General features: G+C 35.7%; 1 protein-coding gene across 1 annotated transcript; it reads right to left on the reverse strand.

Annotated features, from left to right (window-relative positions):
• Window positions 1-1,251: 1,251 nt before the first annotated feature.
• LOC117113529 (serine/arginine-rich splicing factor 6-like) lies at window positions 1,252-11,875 on the reverse strand. The gene is made up of 8 exons (XM_033256892.1): window positions 11,717-11,875; window positions 7,495-7,632; window positions 6,985-7,055; window positions 6,706-6,831; window positions 5,969-6,038; window positions 3,193-3,266; window positions 2,805-2,921; window positions 1,252-2,201 (listed from the first exon to the last, which is right to left on the reverse strand). Exons 2-8 carry the CDS (start codon window positions 7,615-7,617, stop codon window positions 1,970-1,972), a joined length of 813 nt encoding a protein of 270 aa, XP_033112783.1. The 5' UTR covers window positions 7,618-7,632; window positions 11,717-11,875; the 3' UTR covers window positions 1,252-1,969.
• Window positions 11,876-12,359: the final 484 nt, after the last annotated feature.

The raw sequence follows: 12,359 nt of genomic DNA on the forward strand, positions 1-12,359 counted from the left end.
TACTTGGATGACTTGTTAACTACACGTGCAGCAGCATTTTGAATAAAATCATCTTTCGAGACGAGTTTTTGATGATATTAGGCGTGATGCTGTCAGCCACCAAATTGATACCATGACGATAATTATGGTTACCAAGTGATGTTGATACCAATCTACCACGTTGGGGTAGCATTTCCGACTTCAGACTGGAATTACTTAGTTTTCCTATTTTACAGCCTATTTTCATATTGTCATAATTCATTAAGTAAAATTTCTTATAATTATATAGAATAATATTAGGAAGTATATTACTGTACTATTATTATTATATTACATATATTAATATTATATTAAAATCGTGACTTGCTCGATATCTGTAGAAAGAATTTCTATCAAACTAGCAGTTGTATCATAATCATGAATAATATTTTATAGAATTGTAATGCAACGATAGAGTACATTATCATCAATTACATAACCATAACGTTGTCGGTAAGGATAACAACTGTAAGGAAGTTGTAAATGTGATCTTTTGTGGGTTCTGCAAATGGTCTGTATTTCTCCCATGGACCCGACTGAGAAAATAATGCTTTCTCGTTCTGATTGAAATTTAACCACAAGCACTCCAAAAAAATGATGTCAACGTCTATTAGAACTCGGAGAATTAGAATTAAATTATAACGTGCTACAGTATGTTTTGATATTCCACTGTACACTTTCTCGCCACGGGCCCTTTGACTGTACACCATCACTGTATTCCATTTTTTAAAAATTTATCAGACTAACGTGAGATTTTCACAGGCGGCTTGGTATTTTAGGAGAATGGTCTAGCTCACACCAGATATGCAAGATCATGGCGAAATGAAACTTAGTAGCTAGTGTTGCCAATATTTACAGATACCCTTCTTGTTTTCATTATAATGGGTAGTATGTAATGTTAAGTATAAAACAGTAGAATACTTTTGTTCTCTTGTGACAGGATTAATGGTGTGTATACAAGCTTCCAAAAAACACTCATCATGCACAGAAGCAGTACTTTACTTGCGATTGTATTGTGGTAATTGTAGTTAAAGAGTAAATATAATTATTAACTTCCGTAACTCTTTTGTCATTTATGACAAATAAAGACCCGAGAATGTTTCAACTGATACTCGGTAAAATGGGAAAATATGACATTAAAGATTAAATTACTGTCCTTATTGTTTTATTGTTATGTCTTCGATTATGCAATGTATTTTTTACAATTTTCTACAAACAAAACTAATTCACACCTTCTCCATACCAAAAGAGAACACTTTATTTTCCACATACATCAAAAACCTACCAATGTACCTTGTCAGCATGCAAGAAGGAAACTACTGAAAGGTGCATAATCTATGCCATCAACTAAAAATACATTTTGAAAAAAAAAAAAAAAGGTAATATAAAAGGACAATCTAATGTTCAGACAAAAAATATATCAAGACGATGTTAATCAAGAAGTTATTAATCTTAATGATTAAATCAACTGCCTGGGTTACAGTACCTTACCCTATCAATGTATGCATGTATTGAGGGCTGTGTAGCCACCACCAACAATACTAAAATCTACTGAATATCAATTACATTACAGAAACACAAACTGTTCCTAGGAAAGTTGGAATTATAGTCCATTTAAACTTTCTTTCAATATGTACAGAGCAGATTCAACAGCTATTTTTCCATATTACGTTAATTCAAGCATATCAATGTTCTTCCATTTTGAAGTCACTGTGTTTTTAGTATACGGAGTATAATTTGCATGATTTTGTGTTAATTTATAGACTTTGGATATTTTGATTAGTGTTCAAAATTATTATTGCAAGGATAGTGACATGAGTTATGTATCAAGGAGTTGCGTACTTGCAAGGAGAATGACACGAGTTATGTATCATGGAATTATGTACTTGCAAGGATAGCGACACAAGTTATGTATCATGGAGTTATGTAGAACATACACATACAAACAAAATTAGTCATCCTTCTTAGGGCTAGCTGACCTAGACTTAGATCGTGATCGCGAACGCGATTTACTTCTGTCCTTCTGGCGGGGTGATTTGCTCCCACATGGCGACTTGCTTCGGCTGCGACTACGGCTTTTGCTTCTTGATCGGCTTCTGCTCTTGGAGCGGCTCTTTGATCTTGAGTGTCTGGAGCGGCTGCGAGATCTAGATCTTGACTGGCTGCGAGATGGACTTCTGCTCCTATTATAAAAATAATATGTTAAGAGTTATATAGCACTTCACGCCAACAGGCTGTTTAAGCGCTTCACCATGAATCAAACAGATATGAGGCTTGCTATCCCAAAACCAGTGTACTGTCGCTAAATGTTAATCTGAGTAATTAGTATAAGAATGTTCCAGTATTGTATACTTTAGTACAGAAAAGCTGTCAAACTTTTACTCATAACTTTTGCCATATGAAGTCGATTCCAGTTATTGAACTAAAATTGAAAGCCTATATTGTGGAGAATGAATATTCAATGTTCTTGTTTTGGTCACTGATGCTGGTTTTGGCATGGCAAGCCCCAAATGGAACCACATACTCGGCTCCCTGTGAAGACTTCCAAATTGTTTTGACTAGTCATCAGCGCACTAGGTACCTGCTTCTACTCCTAAGGGGACAGAAACAACAAAAGGACTAACTAAATGCGAGGGATTGAACCTCTGACAAGCTCATACTAAATAAGGGCAAATGTGGCAAATCATACAATGCTAACCATTGTAAAATGTTGATACAAATCAATTGTGCTAACATATCCTAGAGAGGACGGATACACCACATTTAGCGGTGGTCAAAGGACTTGCCTGTGGCTCTTGCGTGGTCGATCTTCCACAATCCTAATACGTCGTCCGTTGATCTCAGAGTCATCCAGTTTTGAAATTGCATTCCTCATGTCCGAGAGGGTGGCAAATTCAACAATTCTGAAAAAGACATAAAACATTCTTTTAAAGTTATTTAAACATATTAACTATAATTACTTATCCTTTAACATAAAAAATTAAATACTTTTTCTGGTAAATAAAGAATTATATCTATTTAAATCACAAATAAAACTGTACACAACAAAAAAATAATCATGGCGAGTTAAAATCTTGCAATCGCATATTACAGGTTAATACATTTTGTTTGAAAATAATTGCTCAGTATCATTAACTATGTAAACAAATATATTTGAAATAACATTTTTCTTACCCTTCATTCTTATGTTGCTTATGAGCATCAGCAAATGTAACCTCTCCAGCCTGCCTCATGTAATCTTTCAGGTCCTGAGGAAATACATATACAAATCTACAGTTAAAAAAATACAAACACTGAAGGTATCACAAACATCTGCAATAAAAACAAAATTTGTAAGAATGTTTAGCTACATTCTGTTCATTTCCAGACTACACTTGAAATCTAAATGTATCAAGTTTAATCCTGTAACAGAAAGACCCTGTGAATGGAATAATGTAACTTGAAGAATACGTTTCACAGCACAGTTCTCCACAGCAAACACCTATCAGTCTGCTCATCTTGTCCAAGACGTCCACATCAAGCAGTATCTGTGTATGAGGCAGGCATTTGGTGGTCAGTACACACAGGGTCACTCTAATAACAGTTGTTAAATCAAGCATCCAAGTAGTCAACTAGATGTCAATCTGCTCAATATTAATGTTTATCTCCAATGCAATAACAAAGAAATCGGCTTAAAAATCGCATTGCTCTCTTTATTTGCCTCCATTTACTTTTTAAAACGCAAGCTGGAAAAATTGCCAACATGTTTGACTACTGTACATCATTATAGAAGAGGAATGCTGGATTTCATCAACATGTTAAGGAAATGAACAGAATGCCATAATTACATGTCCTTTGATACAGAAAAGACGAGACTTTTTTATACGTTGTTCTGCTAAAACACTGCCCAACAATTTTTTTTTTAAATAAAAATATTTCATTTTAGCCTTACTTGCGCACCTGTCATGGTGAAAAATTGTCAATATCCAAACAGAAATTGTTTACCTTAACTTGCTAGCTGCTATATTTTTAAAAATAATTTATTTTCCTGAACATTAGGTAAATATGAAGTATTTATCAGTCAAAACACTAAACTGTTTAAACGCTAAACGCAATATGATCAAGCAACGGCAAAAGGGCACTCTCAATTAGTTTTTACATACTCTACCCCAACATGATTTAGGTATAACAGTATTGCTAAATGAGAAAACAAAATTTACTTCATGTATTTCCCTCCCTCCATCTAGAGCTTTCAAAAACAAATTTCGTAAAACAAGGTGTAAAAAAGTCTCGCCTAAGACTGATATTATTCAGTATACTCAAGTTCCATGCTACATTGGGAACCCATTGGTAACTTAAGGTCTGTTTATGAAACTGTTAACACTGTGATAATGGTCATAGTGCTATTCAAATGGCCAATTTAATTCAAGTATGGTTTCTCTTACTATTTTAGAAATTTTAACCTATTAAATGCAATTCCTGGATTAGTTTACTGTATGCTCAAATTCGGAGTACAAGAATCTTTTGATCAATTAATAAATATGAGGGTTTTCCTGTTGATGAATTATTCCAAGTAATGTAATGTAAGGGTAATGAAACACTAAATTCCCAATATCAACATCAGGAATCAGGAACTTTTGAAAAAAACATAGGTGTACATCATGCTCACTGGGATTTTTTGAGGTGCACAAGTGTTCTTTTATAACTCCACCCTCAACCCATCCCCCAACCCTTTCCCAAGGGTTTCCACAAATAACTCCTGAATAAAATGAGAGCACTTGCAAACTGAAAATTACATTTTGTTTAGTAATATAATGTGAATTTTCAAACCAGTCATCCTTTCAAGATATTTTTTTAAAGAAAATACAGTATAATGTATTATGATTCAAAACATTAATTTTTAGTGCAAGCCCTTCCATTTTTGTCTGAATTGATGAGAAACAAATAAATTCAAAAATTAAACTCACCAAAACTGTTCCCTTATATTATTATTTTCCCCCTCAAATTTAGAAAATGGTTATCTGTTCCACAAATTGGTTATTTCTTTCTCATAAATTTACCACTCGGAGTTTCTTGTTACTATACCTGTGTTGGAATGCTGATTAGAACACTCTTTAGAGAAATTACACCTGGTGGTCAAGAGAATGCGAACCAGTCTCACGGATCAGATGGCGAGCCAACAGAGCCACTGGCAGCTTTCAAGAAGTGGCTTACAGATTCTGATCCTCCTGGATCAGTCACCCCAAAGGAGATGGATGACAGGCTAGACACGTCTTTTGGACATGATAGCCGGTGAAATTTGGAAACTTTAGCTTTCAGATTGAACCAGTTTTTCAATCTTTCCATGATGCCGACGCTGCCAATTCTTTTCGTTATCTTTTAATTTGCCATAGGCATTAACTAAAGGCCTGAGAGAGACTTCAGGACGATTTTTCTCCTAGATTGATGGTGTAGTAGCCAATTTGAGTATTGCAGAAGGTAACACGCATCTAGGCATCCTAGAGGTAGACTGGCAAGTTGTGAGCTAAGCGGCCCTTGTCAAGTCTGTGCCCAGGGAGTGAGTGCCTCTCAACATCATCATCAACCTCTTAGAGAGCCTCTAGTTAGCCTGGCATCAACCCTGACCCTCAGACATAAATGGCATCAGCCGGTGGCAAGCTAGTATTTAAGGAAGCACAACATATTTTTTAGTCAATGAACTAATTTTATAATCTGTCTCATGCACACTTTTTAATACTGGCTTTGGCTTGCCCACCTACTCAGATATCAATGTAAATTAAAATCAATCAATGATATGTTTTAAAGGTAATGTATACAACTTACCACTCAGCACCTAAGTTAAACAGGAAAAAGAAAACACCTAAAATCATCAGTAAATTAAATGTTACCAACTTGAAAGTTACATGGTTCTTATAACTAAACATATTTTAAATTAGGTTATAAAAAATAAACTAGAATAATGAGTTATTACCTGCCAACTGACACGACTGGAAAGGTTTTCTACTATGACTCGGAATTCAGTTCTAACTGGCGGACCATATCTGCAAAAAAATGTACATATCTCATGTTGTCAATGAAATAAGTGGCAAGAGATTCTAGGAATGGTTTCTTTTTTTTTTATCTCTTAAGAGGAATGCATGTGACTACAGTACAGTATTGGTGGGCACCGGACCTATTAAAGGCCTTGGTGCAATACAAGCTTATAGGATGGGGATTACAGTCAGTTCTAAATTTTTTTTAAATGTATAGTACCCATAGTACTAGTTCATATTAATCCAAACCCCTACTTTTCACTGAGGTTGTCTTTTATTTTAATATTTGTATTAAAATACAGTTCGCCCTCCAATTCGAGACCACCTTTGGGACCTGAAAATTTGAGGTGGTCTCGAATTGGAGGGTGCACTGTACCTAAAAACCAGGATGTTTCCAATCAAACTGGGATGACTGGTAGGTATGTAACTTTAAACTGTCTATACATAATGTAGTTTAGCCATTGAACATTTGTGAACTCTTAAAATTGCAAACACATGGCTCTTGTGGCTTTATATCTATAGGTAATGCAAACTGAGTGCAGCTTGCCAAATTGTAAATTTAACGTTTCACCTACACTACAAAAATAAGAGTTGACCGTTAGGATACTTTACATAAAATCTGCCTGCTTACTAATTAGAAAATTTTTAACCAACCACCTAGAAATTTTGAACTTACTTGTCCATTCCTCCCCGACTTCGTCTTGGTGGGCCGTAGCTGTATCCACCACCTCCTCCACCACCACCACCACCACGATGATGGTCATCACGTCTACCTGGACCTCTTGCATGTTCAATAATGACCCTGTCATTGAGAAAGATACAATTCGCATAAAATACATATATTTCAGCATGATTATCAAACATTTCTTTAGGCATAATGATAATACTTGAGATAATTAGATATCTCTTAGAAATTGCTCAAGCTTCCTAAATGCATGTTGTCTAGTCATCTTACTTGTCGTTACAAAGTTCCCTGCCATTCAATTCATAGACCGCATCATCTGCATCACGGTAATCATCAAATTCCTAGAAATAAAACAAATGTTAAAGCTTGTCAAATAGTATGCGACAAATTTGTGTGTTGCATAAATAAGGGCATGAAGATGTCATATTACACCCAAATATAGGCATAACACAATTATTTGCCACAGAACTTAGACATATTTATTCATTCACAAATGTGATGCATAACTTACAACAATCATTTAACACAAATTAATAGGTTAGGAGTTTGAAACATTCATTGTTGCCAACATTAAATTATAAAATTGTTTTGTTTGTTCATGACTTGTTTGTATTTTTGGGAAAGATTCCATCTTTGAATTGGAAAAATGATGTACTATACAAAATATTTGCTTCACAAATCCCTACAACATTCATATTACTGTATTTTGTGTACTTATTTAGTGAATACAGTAAACAATCAAAAAAATTTTGTAAGTGCACGTCTTAATTACAAACTTACCACAAAGCCAAAACCATTTTTTAAGTTGATTTCTCTAATTCTGCCATATCCTTTGAAAAACCTCTCTACATCTTTCTCACGTGCTTGGTAATTGAGTCTCCCGATGTAAATTCTGCTTCCCATTCTGACAGCTACAATCTACAAAAGATCAGAGGATCAAATGAAATTGTGTTGGGATTTATCAAACTTTCTTTTAAGTCAACAAAATTAGAATTTTGAATGAGCTTGGAGCAACATATTTTTTTTTATTACACAAGCTTGGGCCTAAAATGTATGCTAAATATAAATGAAATGTTAAAGTGTTGCGTATTGGCAGACCGTGCTATTGCTCTATCACTACTCATACAAACAGGTACCAAAACCGCCTCTATTCAGAGAAAAAGTGGAAATTTCAGAAAAAAATAAGTTTTTCTTTATTTTTATTTCGCCCTCTGCTGCCTTGAAATCACCAAAGATAAAAAAATAAGTACGCAAAACAAGGAATAAAAAGTCTCGCCATAGATTTGTATTTTATGTAATTGTGTCTCAGAGCAAAATCAATTTTAATGTATTTTTATGATGCAAATGACAACAAATGGAGATGAATACATTAAGCCCTGGCTAGAGATATGGTACCGTATCTTCAGTTTGCCAAGGTTACGGTAACAGGCCTCAAATTTTACCGCGGCCATTGCCGACGGTGCCCTCCCAGTTTGCCTTGGTGCCCCTGTAAAATGAAGCACGACGACGGCCACTAATTGCCTGCCCCTTTGAAGCCTTGGCCTCGATGCCCTCACGATGCTTACTATAGATCGTTTGACACGTAAAATAAATCTAAGAACGAACGTTTAAATCTTTAAAGGAAACACGAAAGTCAAAAACGTAGGTCGCCTAAAGCTAGCCTAGGCCAGGTTGCAGTGACAGAACAGAACATGAGAGAATTTCCATGTGTGTTAATACGAACTGTTTTTGCGGTTACCACTGTGTGCGCATGCGTCTTACTCTAGTGGTTATTGCAATATAAACATGGGCTCATTGGTTGGAACAAATTTTTGTTGAGTATTATTTTCATTCAACTGGTTCGTTAAATACACTTCGTTGACAACGAAAATTAATGTAAACCAGAGTGCGTTAATCAGCGTTAAGTTATCCACGTAACTTAGATTAAATTTCATAAAATAAACATTATAATATTTACCCACATGGAGTCAAAAAATTATTGTAGGCAAATAGAATAAAAAAAATTGGATGAAAACATTTTTTTTAATGAAAAACCCATACTACCACAAGTTGAAGCAGTCTTGATTACGCAACGTGTATCGCGGTAACTATACAGCCATTTTGCTTTGTCGAGTATTTACAAGTTTTCTATTCGACTGGTCGCAGTCTTTGTTGAGTAGGATGTTATTACCGCTGCGCAGGTGGACGTGGTTTAACGAAGAACAACCAGTCGAATACGGCCTTTGTATTTGTAAACATGTCATCGCAGCTTTCGCGGCCAGCTTAGAATTGTGGCTTCCTCTCCGATGACAACGGACTGAGGAACAACGCAATGATATCGCACTTCTATAAATTTGACTGTTTTGTACGATCGCAGTATATTCCAACACTGAATCTATGACTATGAAACTATGGCTTGGCTAGGCCTAGCATGGCTACGACGAATCAAGGCACTCGCGAGAAATTAGTACCGAGGCTAAATCAAATTTTTGCCTTAGGTGCCCTTTTATACTTGAAATTTTGGCCTTGGTGCCTTTCCATTTGGCCTTGGTGCCTTTCAAAATCATGTCATACCGGAGGCCATTTGGTCTTGCCCCTAAAATCCCCAAATTCGAGGCCTGCGGTAAATGACATTATCGAATAAAATGCCGCCACCAGCATGATGACATCGTTCAAAAATTGCTCGCTGTTAGCCTGCTTTCTTGCTTGAGTTGTTACAACACTAGCCACGTAAAGCATAGTGGCCATTCCTAGCACATGCTTTTTGGCGTAATTTGGACTCATAAATTCATGAAAACGTAGCATAACGCTAACGCATAATAAATCTAGAATTGATAAAAATTTTATTAGGGCCTAAATTTATAAAAATAAAGTGCAAAAAAAAATAATAAGAGTGTGCCATTTCTACAGGCACATAGGACGCAGTCTATTATTGTTATTGGCCTCTGCATTCAGCAAGCAATTTCACAAGTCTTTATGAAAAATAATGTCACATCGTTCCTTTAGCAAACGAAAGGTAAAATACAGGGCTAGGCCTAACTCGCACCCAACTCGTGACAGGCCTAACTCGCCACCCAAATTTTAGGTCAAACCGAAAATCGTAGTGGTAGGTGAACTAGGCCTAGCTAGGAAGGCCTATTCAGTTCAGTAGGCCTAGCCCTTAACGTAGCTTCGGCCTCTAGCCTAGGCCTACAAAGCACAGGCCTAAATTGATTAATAGTATTATTTGTGACGACTTCTTGTAAAATATTTTCATTGTCAATATAGCAGGTACAGTTTTGAAAATGTATTACCAAATATTGTCGTCGCTTGCAGTACTACTGTACATGAGCGTCGCATCATGCATTGTTTATTGCTGCATGCTCTAGCGACTATCGCGGATTAATATGATAATAGTACTAGGAAAGAAGAAAGGCTTGCATGGAGACGTTAATTGATATCTTTGTCATATCTAACATAGTTAGCATGTTCATTGTCTAGACACTGAGTTGTTAATCACAACTCCCTACTGTAGTCACGTAACGAAAGTATTTTGTTACGTTGTTTTTCAACTATCAATTGCAAAAATAGTGGTGGTCGGCAGTATGGGAGTGGTGGTCAGAAATTTCGAGTGGTGGTCGGGGCCGTCCAGCGCCGACCACCGTGGTGAGAACTCTGCAGTACATAGGGTAAGGCGCTAATATTCGACCTATATTAGTTTTCGACACACCCCACCCCCATTTCCGACCCCCGGATTTAATAACGACTTTTTAATTACGAATTTCTATGTCACTGGTAAAATTATATTTTTTTACGATGTAAACAGTGTGAAGCACTGACCCTCGAACAAAAACTGTCTGCAAAAAAACAACTTTTTTTTCAAATTTTTATGAAATATGATATTCCCAAGGGATAATAAGAATATGGTGTCATATTACATCTAAAATTAATTACCATAGAGTGGAAAAATCTATCCCAAGTTTACATTTATTCAAAAGAAAATTTAATTCTAAAAACGTTATCGAAACATGGCTGTCACATAGCATACAGTAGCAAATAAGAAAAGAGTGTGGTTAGGTCACAGGGCAAAGGTTGGGGTTATTATTTCGACATCCTATTCTTAATTACTATGAAATTATAGAGGGCGTCCTAAAAACAAGATGGTGAAGTAGCCATTTTTCGCTACTTTTTGTAAGACATGCAACCACAAACTGGTCTAATTTTGTACACTTTCATTATAGTAAAAGGATAGTTTACTGAGAAACAGTTTCAAATTAACTATTACAGTATTAACATTTTTATTATCTTTTGGCGAATAAATTTGTATTTCCAAGATATGGAAATTGCAAAAATATTACTGACTGTCGAAAACTAATGGTCATAAACTGGGCGAAGGCCTCCGAAGGGTGTCGAAAACTAGCGTAAAATCGGCGAAAGGATGATTACATTTTACAAGCTGAATGCAATTTAATTTTATAAATTTGTAGTTGAAAGGTATGACTTGAAGTTAAATATATTTATGCATCTGTTAAAATTAGATTCCTGTAAGTTATTGTCCAAAAATTATGCTGCTTTAACCGTGTAGGCCTAGGCTAGGTCGAAAATTAGCGACTTGCCCTAGCCTAGCTAGGGCTAACACCAACAATCCATCACGAATGGCGATGATGAGCTTTGTGCGTGGTAAGCTCTGTTTGGGTAGAATGTGAGATGCAAAAGCGGGTGATGTCCAAAACCCTGTTGATGATAGGCTTAGATATAAAATACAATACAAAATTATCACGCCTCTACAGCAATAGTTCAAGCACCGTTCTACTACGGCACACAGACCAACCTAGGCTTACCAAAATGATGGGCCAGGGAAATACTTAGCTACACGTTTTAGTTCGGTTAGCAGCAGAAGCAAGTCAGGGGCTAGCCCTAGGAAAGCCTACGCTCCACCATCGCTGGTCGTCTAGCCTAAATAACTTCGTTGTGTAAACTAAATTTCTATCAATATTTCCAGATACATCGATAATTTCTACATCATGAAACAAAGATTACTTACTCAGAATTCACAATTATGTTAAAAACTAAACAAACGTTAATTATAGATACTATTTTTTGCAAATTAACAAACACCTTCAAGTCTAAAATAGTATCTGGAACGACGACATTACAAGCCAACACCGCACTCAAGGAAGGATCATAAAATGCTAACGTCCGGGTATTTGCGAGACAGCGCATGCTCCGTTAATGGACAGGTTTCATAAGTCGATTATCAGGGGTGGATTTATGGACCACAGCTGAAAACATACCTGTGGACATACGGTGCCTCGTATGAAGTCTGTGTGTATATATATATACATACATATGTAATTCATATTACATATATTATTACCATATACATTTTTGTTACACTGTATTATAATTACTGTATTCAACATTGATGCTATACCATTTTTTCCTCTGAATTTTATTGAGTTCATACATTTTTATATTTTTATACCGGTAATTATTTGTTTCGATGTTATTTTTTTTTACTACAGTATATTGATTTTAGCATAGCCTTATTCAGAGTTCTAAAGTTCTACAGAACTTCCGTAGTTACTACAGAAATAAACAAAGACACTACGGAAATATATTATTAGACCTAGACCCAGAAATATATGGGTCTACACCTTGCCTAAAGTTAGATTCTAAATATAGAT

Source organism: Anneissia japonica, unplaced genomic scaffold (assembly GCF_011630105.1).
Source record: "Anneissia japonica isolate Jap-2015-1 unplaced genomic scaffold, ASM1163010v1 scaffold287877_len585272_cov192, whole genome shotgun sequence".
Taxonomy (NCBI): domain Eukaryota; kingdom Metazoa; phylum Echinodermata; class Crinoidea; order Comatulida; family Comatulidae; genus Anneissia; species Anneissia japonica.

Bases quoted from the DNA above. Each gene is read 5' to 3' on its own strand.
- LOC117113529 (XM_033256892.1), bottom strand. From the start codon at position 7,617: ATGGGAAGCAGAATTTACATCGGGAGACTCAATTACCAAGCACGTGAG. The intron at 6,832-6,984 runs GTAAGATGACTA...TCTCAATGACAG, and splicing joins AGGGAACTTTGTAACGACAA to GGTCATTATTGAACATGCAA. The intron at 6,039-6,705 runs GTAAGTTCAAAA...ATTTTTTTGCAG, and splicing joins AGTCGGGGAGGAATGGACAA to ATATGGTCCGCCAGTTAGAA.